We start from the raw sequence: 15,663 nt of genomic DNA on the forward strand, positions 1-15,663 counted from the left end.
ATTATTTTTACCTCGAAAAGTCATTCATATTTTCGGTTCAAATAGAATTTCATTGATTTTGAATAATGAAGCGGCATTTATATTTTCGGTTCTATTGGAATTCCATCTGACCGCCGCTATTTATTTTTAATCAAAACGGAAGTTTACTGACATTAGGCAAGATACAATATGCGCAATAAAGATGAGGTTGAATTAGGTTGTCTTTTTTTTTTTTATTATAAAGTACATGAAATATTTTGAATGAATCTCAATTCTCAACTATTAAATGTCACTTTTAAACCTTTCATATTCAAACAAACTCTAACTCAGCCGTATAGATCTTTTACGTAAAGCAAAACTAGCTCCAATCTTAAATTTTAAACGGCTACATACATGAGATAATTTAAATACGCAATCTCACTTAAACCAAGAGAATGCGTTACGGACTCATTTGCACTTTGCAGGTAGTTAGGTTAGTTTTGCACGTGTATATGTTGTGCACATAGATATTATAAGCTTTATTTTTGTTTAAATCCATTGCTAGCTTTCTCTTTTCTGATCGTGTATATCTTTCATTTTTGTTTTTTGAGTTCATATTTCAATCTTCTTATGTAACCTCTAATGTAGATATGTGCGTAATCAGCGCAGACAGCAGTTGAATACAGTTTCAATTCATATCCAAAATCAGTTGGTCCAATAATGAGGTCAGCCCGCCTTAGGCCCATTCTTATTTAGACAAAATATGTATTTAGATCCCTGTATTATTATATCCTTTTAAATTGAATCCTTCCACTATAAGTTATATACATTAAATTCTTATCCTTTTAATTTTATAGACATCATAAAATGTATTAATAATATCAAGCCACACAAACAAAAAAAGGTTGATGAACTTACTTTCTACAACAACAAAAAATGCATGAAAAAATTAATATAAAAAGTGAATAATTTTTCATTCCAGTCGCACTAATGGCGAGTGAAGCACGCACACTTCATTTCTTTCGATGGACCTAATATCTATAAAATTTAAAGTACATGGATTCTATATGGACAAATAAAAATAGAGAGACTCTATTCAAAAAAATTATAATATCGCCGAAATTCAAATATGTGTTTGCTCTAATTTTACTACTGAACTCGGCATGAATCTAAACCCGCATTAAATCCATTTCTTTACGGTCAAAATTGGCCTAACTAAAATTGACCTAATTAAAATCCATAAAATTCTAAAAATTAATAAATATTTTTTAACAGTTTATAAAATTGTAATTATTATAATTATTTTATTTTAAATTGAAATTATAAGATTTTTCAATAATAATAAATGTTTTTTAAAAAAATTATTAGCATTAATTTTAAAATATATAATAATTTTTTTATATATTTAATATTATTATTTTTAAATTAGATGAAAATTTATAAATAGATATATTAACTATTTATAATAAATATGGAGAACTATTTTTAAAAAGTTATTTCAAACTTTATGGATTTATTTAAAAGAATTTAAAGATTAAAATTAACTTCATTTTTGACAATTTGATTCTTTAACCAAGTCAACTAATATAGTCAATTGACAGAGGAGGATGTTAGTTTTTTCTTTTTAACATAGATAGCATCCAAATATTAGTCTTATTTGATAAATGTTAGTTCCCACCACCTCCAAATTTTAGTAAACTTGAATTTTTTTCCAATAAACTTGATCAAACATCAATTTTTTTTTAATACATTTTCTAACTTAAAGGGTGATTCAGCTGGTTTCACCTAATCTAAGAGGTTTTAATTACCCCTAATGAAAATCTGGTTCAAATTAAACCGGATCCAAATCGGACCAAACCCGAGTCATAGTCAAATCTAATAGCAACGATGTCCTCCAGTCGAGTATGTATAAATAAGACCTACAAGTATAATGAAATAAGGTGGGAAGATTGCATTGAACCTCTTTAGATTCATTGATAAAACTTGAAAAAACAGAGTGAGAACATTGAAGTGACCGCCCAATTCCAAAAAATGCATACATTGGAATTATCATCTCCTCCAACAATGCACAAGGCCAGCCATCAACTTCCTTATATATGCACTCAATCATTCATAACCTTTCAAGTTCTCAATCAAATTTCTTGCTGATTTAATTTCTTGAATTGTTTCCATGGCTAGTTTCATTGCATCCCCTACATGTCCCCTTGCCACCCTCCCTAGAGTCTGCCTCCCCAGGAGCCAGCAAACGAGCTACTCCGTCAATGTAGGTCCTACTTCACGAGTTTTGTTTTGCATTTCGACATTTCATTTCCGTTTCTAAAATTGCTTCCGAAACTCTGAAATTTTATATTTATAACAAATATGGTTGAGCATCGGTCGGTTTGGATTCCAAATAAGTTTTCTAAATGGTCGACCGAACCGTTAATTTTTTTATCAAACACCGAATTTTTTTAAATGAATTTTCGGGAAGTTCAGTTCGGTTTTGTTTTTTTATTCGATTTGGAGTTATATCCGAGATCAAACAAAACCCTTAAAAATTAAAATCTCCAAAATTAAGATACAAAATCAAAAATAAAACCCATCTTAATTTCGAGAAGTTCGATTCTTTGTTTATCCGTCATTTCGAATTTACATATCTTTTGACCGAACCGTTAACCGAATTCCACAATTCTCTAAATTGACTACTAAACCATACCGTTTTCACTAAATAACCGAACCAAACAACGAATTTCGTTTCGATTTCTTGGCCTAGTTCGGTTTTTACTAAGCCCTAATAACATATTCTTACTACGAAAATATTGTTTCGCCCGTTTTTCAATTTGGCCTAGCATTCATTTAAGAATTACATAAATTCTAATGGAAACATAAATTCTAATGCAGGGAGGTCCTTCGTTTTCGGGGCTAAAACGTGTGCCGAAAATCGAATTTTTGAAGGCAGCTACCATTTTTTCTACTAGGTCTAAAAGCTCTAAGACTACCATTTCTTGCTCTGTAAGTATCTCCACATCCAGATTTTCTTATTCTTTCTATTTTGGTTGTGTTGCTTATGAAAATGAATGGCAATAATCTTAGGCTGCACCTGAAACCCTAGAAATAGTTCAGACCACCATTGCGAATCAATTGTCTATTGAAGTAAGCACAGTTACTCCTGCAACCAAGTTTGCTGACTTGGGAGCCGACTCCCTCGACACGGTACTTGTTTCTTCAGTATATTTTATTAAATTATACGAAACACAAATAAATAATCAAAGAAAAGAATGTGAAGTATTGACAAATTTGTACTAAATTTAACAGGTGGAGATTATGATGGCTTTGGAAGAACAATTTGAAGTGTCGATCGGAGAAGGTGGAGCAGAGAACATTGTTACCGTTCAAGATGCTGCGGATCTCATTCAGAAAGTGCAGGCAGCTTCTGCTTAAATGATTAGATTTTGATCATAATTTCATAAAAGCTACAAGAAAATTCCTATTTGCAGCAAATTTTATCCTTTTTTTCTGTTTTGAGTTAATTCTAAGACTGTAACCGAGTTATTTTGTTACTTCTTTTGAAAAGGAGTATAATTTATTTTTTAGCCTAATTGACCCTTCCTGCAGCTGATAAAAGAAAGAATTATTGCTCATGTTTATATCAGATGAATTAAATTACCATAGAATTGAACCAAACAAAGAGCAAAACTCGACTTAATAGATATAGCAGATATTTCATCCCACAAATTCTAAATAGAATACTTAGTGCAGGCCAATATTCAAGAAGCTCCGTAGGTATTAGTACAAGGACTAGAGACGACAAACTTCCATCAAACGTGGAAGCAATCTCTAATCACAAACGAAATATACTCTGATAAATCGGCATATATATATATATATATATATATCGAACTTTATGCTAGCAAATTGCAAAATAATGAGACTGTGGTAGCAGGATTACATATTAGTAAACCTTCTACTGAACCTTTAACACATTAATCCTCAAAACGTCTGAACCAGTCGCTAATCGTTCGGAAGAGAACTCTAGTCTCATTAAGAGAGAGTTCCTTAAGCCTTTGAGCAATAGCATCTGCAGGAGTGTACAGGTTACCTACTTGCCATTTTGGTTCCTAATGAGTCACAACAAACAAATGAATTTACTAGTCATGGAGTTTCATGATAAACTTTCTACGAGTTTTCAGCAGACTCGAAAATGTGCTGGCACAATACAAAAATCTTAAAGCAATAACGGAACGTGAATGCATGGAAAGAGCCAGTGACAGAGTATACAAAGAATACCTGGATGCATGGTGTGATATGGTTACCGCTTAATTGGACCTTTTCTATTGTCCCGCCTATGGACTCAACCCGGGGCTTCAAGGTTTCTTCAAGAAGATCTGTCTCGTCAATCGCATCAGATGTGAACTTCACCTGAGGCACAGAGAAATACTCAAGCAGTCAGTACACATATTACATAAATGCATGTATACACGGGCGAGATAACTCTGTGCATTTCTTATAAATACTGGAATATGCAGTGTATTTTGCATACCAGTAATGTGTGTTGGACATTGTAGGAGTTCCTACAGCAATCGCGATTCTCAGAAGGTCTCGGCTTAAATTCTGATACTCCCTCTGTGACCTATTAGAAACAATACCACGTTAACTGTACTTGATTAAAATACTTAAAATTTTCCAGTGTTCCATCTAAAACTGAACAAGGAAAATGCTATGGAAGTAAAATTGAAGCAAAAGATGAAAAGACTTTTAAGCAAAAAGAGAATTTCTTGATAGGGGTCGTTAATCGGATGTAGAAATTCATGGCGAAAGCCTAGCATAGTAGCATCTATGTTTCATGAAAAGAGATAACTTATCGAATTCTACAATTCATCGTTAGTTTTTGTTTCTAGAAACGCTTCTAAAGCTCCAAAAGTTTATATTTATAATGTATTCTTATAAAAAATGTCATTTCGCCATATCACGTTTCAATGTTTCTGTTCCATGCAATATAGCCTAGCATCAATTGATGAAACCTTCATGACTCTTGATCAAATCCCAATTAGCAATCTCAATTTTTTGAACACACACATCTAAAAAAATATCAACAGGAATGATTTAATCAACAACTTATCACTAGCTAGGCAAAGGGAGTATAACATTAAAGTGAAAACTGGAATCAGCTGTCAAATGTATTTAATACACAATCGGAGGCTGCGCAGATATCAACTTACCTGATTCATTACTGAGGGCAACTGATCAACAAATCGGGTCAATGATACCAGGGATTCTTTTTCACTATCCGGTAATATTGCTCCAGCAGTATCAATTAGCATTTTCCATGCATCTCCTGGATATAGGTGACCATAGTAACGTATTTCAATGCAATAAAATGATTACTCCACAATCAAAATTGGGACTCCATTGACAAAAGCAAAATGTTAAAAGAGTCAAGAAACTCATTTTATTTACCTGAGGCATTCCTAGCCATTGAATACATTGGGGATGCCTCCACAATCGGCATCATCTGATTAATAAGTGGGCCTAACTGCAGAAAAGCATTAAAAAGATTAAGGGCACTGTTATATTTAGGCAAAATTACCGTTTCAACGCGCACAGACTTCAAATCGAACCCTAAACAAATTGCATGAGGCTGCATACGAAATAAACTCATGCACCAAAGATTCAAAGTTAATGACATTATTTTTCTTTTTCTGTGTTGAAGAACCCTCTATTTTTCTATAGTTACTATAATTAAACTACAAAAGTGAAGACTGCCGACAAATTGGCCTTGAGGACACTACTCACAAACAATTACTATTCCTCTAGTCCTCGGAAGTAGCTTTAGCACAGCCATAAAAGTGAAGGAAAAAAAAAGCCGAGAAATATACAAAACAGAAATTTACCTGCTCAAAATATGGAACTGCCTCCGTTGCTGGCCTGTTGTTGAATGAGATTATGGCATTAGCCTTACAGAACAGATAATACTCTGTCACACTCCATGAATCGCATAGGTTATTTTAAAAACAAACAAAATCCAAAATACGCATATATGCTTCATACTTCATAGCCTAAAACAACACTTTTAGAATCGATACCTTTGGTATATTATCACAGAAATAACTTCCTGTAAGAACTTGGAGAAGTGCACCATTGCTGCATTATTAATCAAAAATAAGAAAGCTAGTGTCATTTTCTCTACATCCGAAACTCGTAATGGAACAAAAGGTAACAAAAACATCTAATTACTACAAAAAAATTGGTGAAAAAAGCGATTTCAGTAAACAAACCTATGACCAACAGAAAAAACTGGAAGGCCAACAAGCTGAGCAGGAGTTAGATTAGCATCAGGCAAACCAGATGCTAATAATATATCAAGACAAGCATTAAACCGCTGATAAACTTGATTAGCAGCATGGGAATGATCAAAAGTCACATTATAAGGCACCAAAACAACAACATATCCTTCTTTTGCCAATAGCTCTATCAAAAACCTGTTAAAACACAAACAAAAGAACACATGAAAAATCAAATGAAAGAAATAAAGAAACAAACTTTTCAACACGGAATAAATTTAATAATTACCCATAAGTGACTTCAGGGACAGCTCCAATGAAAGCACCACCCAAGAACTTGATAATTGCTCTTGGCTTTTTACCTTTAGGTGGAGGTATCACTACACAAGAATCGATTTTGGTGTAGGATGTCGTATTCTTATTGGTTGTACTACTGGTGTAATTTCTCAAGAAGTTGCTGCCTCTACTTACATACCCATCTGAAACCATCTTCGTAAAAGAAGTTTGTGTGACTGTAGCAGTGTGTTTGTAACTCCAGGGAGAGAAATTTGATGATGGGTGCTTGAAAGAACCGATCTTTATTGGTGAGTAGCCATGTGGAGTAGGATTATGTGAAGAAATGGAGCTCAGTGAGGTTGCTAATTCCATAACTAGTGGATGAATAAGTGAAGAGTTCGAGTTATGTTAGAGAGGAGATTGAAGCAAAACAACTAAAGAATATGATTATGTGGACAAAGTGGGAATTAATGTCTGTTGATGATTCTGCCACGATTCTGGTTTTTGGTTCCTTTCTTCTGTCTTGAGCAAGAACTGGATCTTTGAGTTCTAAACACTGTGGGCTCTAATTAACTAGATTTAGTGATCATATTGGGCTTTTATAGTGAAGTTATGATAGAGCACCATTTATAGAGTAAAACTTAATTATTTAAATAGAATTAATAGTTTCATTAAATAATAAGTATAAATTTAAAAAACTGTTTTGCCATGTCCGTGTTCAAGTATCTCATTTACCTGTATTTGTGTACGTGCACAATGCACATTATGATACATCCACAAGGCAAAATGCATGTTAGATTTTGGTAAAAGCATGCATATGTAGTTCAGCATAAAGAGAGACAAACTCACATCTCAACTGCAACTAGTAGGTATACATGTAAAAGAATTACATAATGAAGATGTGTGTAAACAAATTTCAACTTTAATTATATCTATGAAACATTTTAACAAGTCTAAAAGTACAAATAGTTCTGCAATATTCACTGTGAATCAAATACATGGTAATCATCTATATATAAATAAATTCACCGCCACGCACGGCATTGGCAGCGCCTTTCCTCTCTTCTTCAGCCGCCTTCTCCCGCTCTTTCCAGCTCTCATATGCATGATCATCTGTTTGAAGCTCGTGTCGACAAATTGGACAAGAATTGTGCTCATCCTGCCAAAACAGTTGGTGTTAAAAACATGCATATTCATCTTATAGCTCACAGCAGCTTTTTAGCATGATGCAACTAACAGAAATGGCAAAGGAATTTTAGATCTACACAGCAAAATTGTTCCATTATAGCAAAGGAATTTTACCAGCCATGGCTTTAAACAAGGGGGATGAAATGTATGCTTGCAGGGCAACTCTTGCATCTTATCCTCGACTACCAAATTCTCCTTACAAATAGCACAATCTGCCTCATTTCCCAACTTAGCCAATATTTCTTCTGTAAGGGTAATAACTGGAAGCTTTGCGACCACCTCTTTACTAGCAGGAGGAACTCTCGGAACTCTGGATCCATCATCCAAAATCTGCAAACACACAAAATATCAAAACAAGGTCACCATTAATACCTAATTGTTCCCCTTCACCTACAATCCACTGCAAAAGTTATATCTTGTTACCTTATTGAGTTATTGTTTTCCTAAGAAATTTAGTTCATACAATTCCATTTTTATCATAGGTTTCAGAGCATCTGAAAGCAAATTACCTTAGGCTTAATGAACAAGCACATCTAAACGTCTGGCGAGAATCTCAATCATTTTCAAATCTTCAATTATATCAATTATAGCCAATTTTAAATTATCGTTACGTTCGGTCATTAGATTAGACCATTACCTTAACATATACAACATATACAAGTTGAAGAGCTGAATTAAACACAAAAACTGCATTCACAAAACTAAAACGTACAAATCAACCAACAATTACAAACTTCAGAAACTAAATTGCATGTATACCTCAGGGATAATTTCATCAAGATTAGTGAGGAGCTCTTCAAGCATACTAGAAGCACTTTCCGCAATGTTATTATTACTATCATCAACTCGATCTCTCGAAGATCCAGCAGCCAAAATAGAAGCCATAGAATTCATAAGATTCGTCTGCACCAACCATTGAGGCTGAGGCGGTTCAGGATCCACAGTAAGATGCCCCTCAAACAAATATCCTAAAACAAAAAATCCAAAAACAAAACCTAATTCAAAAAATTAAAAAACAAATACATCATAATTTTAATCGGTTCAGTTCAATTCAATCAAACCTCTACGAGACGAATTGGGCGAAACTTCGGGCGGATTTTCAGTTAAATGCAAGTGTTCTTTAGCTTGAATAATACAATTCTTTAAATAATCCTTTTGAGAAGGATCCGAGAGTAAAGACTCAGCTTGCTCGAATAACCCTAATCCGGCCATCCAGAAGCCTGGCGCTGTGTATCTTGATTTTAAAATTGTTGCTACTCTACATATCACAGAATAGAACTGCAACCACCGGATTATAAAACATGAATCAGAATTCTAACTTAAAATTCAAGATTTGTGTGTCGTGAATTATATTAATTGAATTGAAAAACTGAAATGAATTGAGAATTGATTAAAACTTACTGATTGACGAAGAGAAGGTGAGGAGGATTGGTAGGAATTGGTGAGGAGGGATTTGATTGAGGAAACTGCGGATTCGAATTTCTGTTTCTTGGCTAATTGTTTTTGTAATTCTTCTAATTCCTGCTTTATTTCTTCTTCTGATGATCCCATTTTTCTTCAATTTCTTTTTGATTCACAAAATTTTGGTTTTGTTTTGGTGCAACCGGACAATGATTCCTAAAATCTCTCACTTTTGCTGTTTATAGACTTGAAAAAGAATTCTTTTTCTTGTAGGAGGGGAAACTGGACAACGCGGAACAGCGAGACGACACCGTTTTTGGCTTTGTTGGTATTGTTCTTTGAATAAAGGGTCATTGTACTCCCTGAATTTGTTCAATTAGCTCACAGTTATCTATTTTAATCAGTTATTGACTATATTCTCTATTATTATGTCAATTAGAGACAACACTTTTTATTCTAAAATCAAATTACTGTCAAATTGAGTAATAGCGGTCTTTGAGCTCATTCATTTTGTAGCATTTAGAAGTTAATTGAGTTAAAAATAGAGTTTACGATTCTTAATTGGTTAAAATAGATAATACATTAATTGATCATATTTTAACTATAGTTAAAGTGATATTTAATGATTGGTTATCACGTTTATTATTGTCACACACAATATCCTACATGGCGAACTTGGTTCCCACAAAAATTTCTCCCATAGCAAGAAAAGGAAACCAAAGTCTGCTAGATGGTGTTATATCAAATAAATAAAAGAAAATTTTCCATTGTCAAATTCTTACAATCTAATCATAAAAAGAATATAAGCAATACAAACAACAAATCAGAAACAAAAAAAGGAATAGAAAACAAATAATCATGAACAACAATTACAATCATCAACACATCTCTAATCTGCAAAAGAATATAAGAATTTCTCATACTAAAGCTTCAATCCTCGGCTCAAATGAGAAGGCAGACATGAACTCCACAGCTTCACCATTCTTAATGCACTTAGGCACTTCAATCCAATCATTATTCCTCAAATTACATATTATGTAACTGAAGAACTCCACAGAATTTAAGCAGATAAATATCTGATCACCGGCTCCGACGCAGTTTATATCCATCTTCTTGCCGTAGAATTCGTGCGACATTGATGGAGGCATTGCTGCAATCTGTCGCCAGGATCGGCTATCTTCGTCGAACCTCCACACTCTTAGGCTTGCACTTCCCAAAAATTCGGATAGCAATACGACTAGCATTTCTCCTTGGCACTCTACTACATCGATTGAGTACTCGTGAAAGACAGGCAATAGCCTAGGGTACTCAAAGAAGAGTTTACGCGTCAGATTGCAAGCTACGATTGTGCCTGATGCGCTAAGGAAATAAGCTATTTCCTCTCCATCTTTAACGGTCATTACCGATGAGTACTGCTTCGACGGACTTCTTTGCATATCTGTTGCCACAACATTTCCTGCCTTACTGAGGAAGTAGACAGCATTATCATCGTTTGAGTCGAATTCTTGAGACTCGTCAGCTTTCCTTTTCAAACAAATATCATCTTCCCAGCAATTAGTGCTTGAATTATAAATTTTGCACGACAGTTTTGGTAGCTCACCAGATACTAATACAAGCTTATAAGACTGCTGATCATCTGAACATGTAGTCATTGCAATAGCATGAAGGGATCTAGCTTCCGAATCTGGAAGTACACGAGGGAGTTCACGGGAGGATCCTGTCACAGGATTACACACAATTAAGCCACCTGATTCGTCGCGGAAGCAGACTAAGCCACCGGAAGCTGCAACAGGCATGAAATCAGAGTTCTGCTGACAAAGAGATGGCTGATCAAGTTTCTTCCAACTTTTTTCAGCAGAGTCAAAAACAGTCCATTTGTTAAGATCAGCATCAACCATGAAAAACCATGGATCTCTTGAAGGAATCTCGGAGCAGGCCAACCTAAAACTATTAGAATCCGCTACCGACTTCCATCTCTTGCATACCGATCTAAGGCGAAAGAATGACGAAGTGGGAAGCCAAGATAAAATCTTTTCAAGCATGTCTTGATTGAGATCATCCATGCCGAAATTCGGCAAGCCTTCATCATCTTCCAATTGGAACTTTCTTTTTCTACTTGGCACCATAGCCCAAGAATCATAGTTCTCCATGGGATTAATTTAGAACTTCAAAGTATCAACTTGCTGTCAAAGTATAAGTAGAACAAATGAAGTTGTTAGATACTAGAACTTCAGATGCTGTGCTGTAGAACAATGACAAGAAATTGAACATAAAATGCTCATAAAAGATTCTTTCTTTACTAAAATATCACATACCTAGTTGTTCTACAAACTATGCAAACATCAAAAAGAGTGATAAATTTCTTCAAAGAAATGAACAAAAAGCAGTAAATTTTTACCCAAAAATAGCTAGAGAAAAGAAGTAAAAGTAATCAAGAAATGAACTTTGTTTATGAGCATCAACACCAAAAAGAAAAAGAAAGCATTTTTACATTATCAGAAAGATAAATATTCTTGAACAGAATCAATTCCATTTCTCAAACCTACCAAAAAAACCAAGCATCAAGCACTCTAATTTGTCAGAACAAAAGAAACCCCACTACAGTAAAGATTACTAAACAACCAAAATCAAATCAATTTCATCCAAAAAAACAGAATCATCCACCCAGATTGAAGAAAAAACTAACTAATAAAGAACAAACTATAAGGGAAAACAAAAATGTACCTTAATAATCTGGTACTGAAACAGGGAGCAAGATTTTGGTTAGTGATTTGGTGGGTCTTAAATACAAGGACTTAATGACAAATCCAAACAAAAATATAAAGAGAAAAAAGCAAAAGGGCAAGATTTGCAGAGCAGTGAATGAAGGGGAGTAGGAAGGTTCGTCCTGAGTTGTAAATATGAGCTCTCTGTGGCGTTGACACTATAAAAAAGAGAAAAGCAAAAGAAAAAGAAGCTCTACAGTAGTATAGTATTAGTAGTTGACTAAAGCAAAACATGAAGACATTACATTGGATTCTTGAGTTGGACTTAGGGTTTTTGTTTGGTTTTGGTTTGAGATCCGAACAAAGCTCAACATTGCACATGTGTGAGTGTGTTTCAACACTTTATTATGCTTAAAAAAAGTGGAAAACACACGTAGCTACTGATACTCAAAGCGTAAAAGCAAAGCAAACGAAAAAGAAAAAGGAACGAGAAATAAAACTATGTCAAAGAGGAGAGAGTTTATAGTGATAATGGTGCTGACCTTTGTAAAGCAAAGAAAAAAGAAAATGAATTAGTATTTTAGTTTTAGTATAGAATTGATGAAGTTTTCTGAACTGGTTCAACTATAAAATTCATCTTTAAATTTTGGCCTAATTATTTAAAAAAACCCCACCTTGAAACAATTTTTCGTTTATATCCTGACCTAGGAAAAAATTCATTTGTACCCTTTTTTTGATTTTTCATTTTCAATTATACCCCAAAATTTTATTTTTTTACAATTTAATTAATTATAGGATGAAAATATTAAAAATAATTAAATAGAAGGGTTATATCATCTTTTTTCTATTTGAAAAAATACAAATAAGTTAAAAAATGAAGGATTATTTTAAACTTTTTCTAAATAAAAAAAGTTCAATTTAGTGCTTTAGGGTAGAGTTGAAAATAAAAAATCAAAAAAAAGAGTACAAATGAACTTTTTCCTAGGTCATGGTATAAACGAAAAAATATTATAAGGTGGAGGTTTTTTAAGTAATTAAGCCTTAAATTTTTTACATTTCTCATTCAATTAGTGTGGGTCTTTTGTGGAAGATAAAACTATCCAACCGAATTAACCGGCCGAAGTGATAAATTTGGTTGGTTTAATTTTGCTAAAATGGTTAATTTTATTTTTTATACAAAAATTAGTTATTCGGTTATCAGTTCGATTTGAATTTGAAATTATTTTAATTAACCGATTCGACCGAATTAACCGTAAATTTGATTTTATTTTTATTATTTTGTATTATTTTAACGGTTTTAACCGAACCAATTGTATTAACCAAGATATTCGGTCGGTTTAGTTTTAAAAAAATTTAGGGGCCGTTTTGGTTCAAGGTTGGGAATGAGAATCGGAATTGGAAGGAACGGGAATGATTGTTTTCATTTTTTGTTTGGTTCATAATTAGTGTAGGAATTTGAATGGATAAAGTTTGATACAAAAATTATTTATTATTTATTAAAAATACTTTTTTTTATTTTTTAAAATATTTTTTTATATGAAAATAAATAAAATTATTTTAAAAAAATTAAAAAAATTATTTTCAAAAAAGTTAAAAAATTATTTTTTAGAAAAATTAATAAATTATTTAGAAAAATTAATAAACTATTTAAAAAAATTAATAAATTATTTAAAAAATATTATCAATTTTATTATTTTAAGTATATTTTTTAAAATAAATATTTTAAAATAGTTTTTTTAATAATTATATTTATTAGTATTTATTATTAAAATATTTTATAAAAGTTTGATTCCCATTCCCATAGGGTAAGGGGGAATGGGTGATTCCCATTGAGGGGGTAATCACATTCTCATTTCTTAATACAATTTGACAAAACAAACACAAATAATGGAAATCATTCTCATAACCATTCTCATTCCCCTCTTTTTGTGGCGAACCAAACGGCCCCTTATATCCTATTCGGTCGGTTCAATTTTTGGTTAAAAATTTTATTCGGTCGGTTCAGTTAAAATTGTTCGGTCGAACAGCTAATTTGGTTAAAGAATTTTCGATTTGATGTCGACCGAACCAACCGAATGCTCATCTTTAGTGGAAGACAAACCTAACTCCAAATTTTAAACGGCTGCATACATTACTATTATTCGAACTCGCAGCCACATTTAAACTAGAAGAGCGTCTTTTCAACTCACATACGTCTTACTATAATATCGTTTTATTATCATAGTAATTTTTTTTTCTGGGTCATCGTTTTCGAATCTGATTTCACCCTCTGTCTAATTCCGTGTGTGTACAGGTGAATGGTATGGAGAATTGATTGTTGATTAGGGTTTGAGATTAGATTAAGAGTTGGTGAATAAAATAAAGAAAAAAGCCGGTAATCACGATCTCTTTAATAGTTAAGAGTGCAGAGATCTCGATGGCATTGGCGTCTTGCTGGTTGGATTCTCCAGTTTTCACGGGTCGGTCCCTACTCTGTTTGTTGGGCCTCAAAACCTGCATTGTGTATGATGGTTTTCAGAGGGGGCCAAGTCAATGACTCAATGGTACCATATTTTGGACCTTATTGAGTTGACACTCGTGATTTGCATATAAGAATCAAAATAATATTTGAGAATAATACTATTTAATTGAAAAAAATTATATGAGAATGAAAATAAAAATTGTCGATAATGTAGTATTATTTTTATTTATATTCATGGTCGGATTTGGATGGATTTTAATCGAATCCAACTAGATTTTACTACTTTAACATAAATTTCAGTTTGGTTCAAATCTGATTTGGACCGAAAAATTATCATTTAAATTCAGTCCATATATTAAATTTGTATGGCTTTAGATTGATTTTTTAAAAAAATAATAATATATGAAGATATTTAATTATGTATAAAAGTTATAATACATACATAGAAATTGGGTTTAATACGGGTTCAAACTCGGACTGTACTTATGATACAAAATATTCAAATCCGATCAAAATGTGTGAGCTTGAGAACACTATAAGAACACCTAAATATTTTAATTTGCAGTCCATAACGAATCAGGTTTGTCTAAACACAAAATATGATTAGTCAGAACACGAATGGTAAACTTAGTAGTCATGTTTGATATATATATATATATATTCAAATATATATTCAAATATATATTCAAATATATATTCAAATTTGACGTGTTTATTATGCGGATTACACAACATGACACTTATAAGCATAGTTAGTAAATGTATTAATAGATCAACCTATTGAAATGTTTAATTTATTTAATTACTTAAATAATATAATAATTATTTAGAATAACATAACTAAGATTACTACTACCTATTAAAATAAATAACATTCCAACTATATATAACATAGAAAACACAAAAACAACTAAGAATTTAGAAGTATTCTAAAATTTTAAATAAACAATTGTTAATTTTAAATATTTATTTATGGTTAAGCGGATTATGCATGTGCAATCCGTTTAGATATAAAATTAATTGTGTTATTAACAATTAGTTGACTCGTTTATAATTAATTTTTTTATATCAAATTCTAATATGTTTACATTTTTTTCATGTAATATCATTTAATTGTCATGTGTTTAAAATTATCAGGACGAACTGAATAAATATCAGTCAATAATTAGCTTATTTTGTTGACTTAAGTGTCAATTTGCCCCCCCCCCCCCAACTTGTTAGTAATGGGCAATTAACACATAAATTAACTTTTTGAGCAATTAGTTGCGAATTTGATAATTATGGGCAATTAACGCCATTTGAGCAAATTAGTTTACAAGTTAGAGGGGAAAATTGCCAATTTAGGGAACAATTAATTTATAAGTTAAGGGGGTAAATTGTCTGAATGGGGTTATTTTCCATAATCAACAAGTTC

At 32.5% G+C, this 15,663-nt stretch overlaps 4 protein-coding genes across 4 annotated transcripts; 1 reads left to right on the plus strand and 3 right to left on the minus strand.

Annotated features, from left to right (window-relative positions):
- Positions 1-1,912: 1,912 nt before the first annotated feature.
- On the plus strand, positions 1,913-3,536 carry LOC126669447 (uncharacterized). Its single transcript, XM_050362912.2, has 4 exons — positions 1,913-2,221; positions 2,839-2,949; positions 3,031-3,150; positions 3,253-3,536. The coding sequence occupies exons 1-4, from the start codon at positions 2,129-2,131 to the stop codon at positions 3,376-3,378; spliced, it is 450 nt and encodes a 149-aa protein (XP_050218869.1). The 5' UTR covers positions 1,913-2,128; the 3' UTR covers positions 3,379-3,536.
- A 75-nt stretch (positions 3,537-3,611) lies between these two features.
- On the minus strand, positions 3,612-7,024 carry LOC126669444 (uncharacterized). Its single transcript, XM_050362908.2, has 9 exons — positions 6,508-7,024; positions 6,213-6,416; positions 6,021-6,078; positions 5,829-5,891; positions 5,395-5,470; positions 5,157-5,272; positions 4,478-4,567; positions 4,225-4,356; positions 3,612-4,055 (listed from the first exon to the last, which is right to left on the minus strand). The coding sequence occupies exons 1-9, from the start codon at positions 6,864-6,866 to the stop codon at positions 3,921-3,923; spliced, it is 1,233 nt and encodes a 410-aa protein (XP_050218865.1). The 5' UTR covers positions 6,867-7,024; the 3' UTR covers positions 3,612-3,920.
- Positions 7,025-7,400: 376 nt separating this feature from the next.
- LOC126669446 (E3 ubiquitin-protein ligase AIP2) lies at positions 7,401-9,322 on the minus strand. The gene is made up of 5 exons (XM_050362911.2): positions 9,084-9,322; positions 8,744-8,960; positions 8,442-8,650; positions 7,797-8,012; positions 7,401-7,653 (listed from the first exon to the last, which is right to left on the minus strand). Exons 1-5 carry the CDS (start codon positions 9,231-9,233, stop codon positions 7,504-7,506), a joined length of 942 nt encoding a protein of 313 aa, XP_050218868.1. The 5' UTR covers positions 9,234-9,322; the 3' UTR covers positions 7,401-7,503.
- Positions 9,323-9,791: 469 nt separating this feature from the next.
- Positions 9,792-12,338, minus strand: LOC126669445 (F-box only protein 13). Its single transcript, XM_050362909.2, has 2 exons — positions 11,808-12,338; positions 9,792-11,266 (listed from the first exon to the last, which is right to left on the minus strand). The coding sequence occupies exon 2, from the start codon at positions 11,231-11,233 to the stop codon at positions 10,001-10,003; it is 1,233 nt and encodes a 410-aa protein (XP_050218866.1). The 5' UTR covers positions 11,234-11,266; positions 11,808-12,338; the 3' UTR covers positions 9,792-10,000.
- Between the last annotated feature and the right edge of the window lie 3,325 nt (positions 12,339-15,663).

This window comes from Mercurialis annua, linkage group LG2 (assembly GCF_937616625.2).
Source record: "Mercurialis annua linkage group LG2, ddMerAnnu1.2, whole genome shotgun sequence".
NCBI classification, from domain to species: domain Eukaryota; kingdom Viridiplantae; phylum Streptophyta; class Magnoliopsida; order Malpighiales; family Euphorbiaceae; genus Mercurialis; species Mercurialis annua.

Excerpts from the sequence above, each read along its gene's own strand:
- LOC126669447 (XM_050362912.2), top strand. The coding sequence starts at position 2,129 with ATGGCTAGTTTCATTGCATCCCCTACATGTCCCCTTGCCACCCTCCCT. Across the intron at positions 2,222-2,838 it reads AAACGAGCTACTCCGTCAAT|GGAGGTCCTTCGTTTTCGGG; the intron begins GTAGGTCCTACT and ends ATTCTAATGCAG. Across the intron at positions 2,950-3,030 it reads AGACTACCATTTCTTGCTCT|GCTGCACCTGAAACCCTAGA; the intron begins GTAAGTATCTCC and ends CAATAATCTTAG.
- LOC126669444 (XM_050362908.2), bottom strand. The coding sequence starts at position 6,866 with ATGGAATTAGCAACCTCACTGAGCTCCATTTCTTCACATAATCCTACT. Across the intron at positions 6,417-6,507 it reads GTCCCTGAAGTCACTTATGG|GTTTTTGATAGAGCTATTGG; the intron begins GTAATTATTAAA and ends GTGTTTTAACAG. Across the intron at positions 4,568-5,156 it reads TGCCCTCAGTAATGAATCAG|GTCACAGAGGGAGTATCAGA; the intron begins GTAAGTTGATAT and ends TGTTTCTAATAG.
- LOC126669446 (XM_050362911.2), bottom strand. The coding sequence starts at position 9,233 with ATGGGATCATCAGAAGAAGAAATAAAGCAGGAATTAGAAGAATTACAA. Across the intron at positions 8,961-9,083 it reads CACCTTCTCTTCGTCAATCA|TTCTATTCTGTGATATGTAG; the intron begins GTAAGTTTTAAT and ends CGGTGGTTGCAG. Across the intron at positions 8,651-8,743 it reads GCCCAATTCGTCTCGTAGAG|GATATTTGTTTGAGGGGCAT; the intron begins GTTTGATTGAAT and ends TTTTTGTTTTAG.
- LOC126669445 (XM_050362909.2), bottom strand. The coding sequence starts at position 11,233 with ATGGAGAACTATGATTCTTGGGCTATGGTGCCAAGTAGAAAAAGAAAG.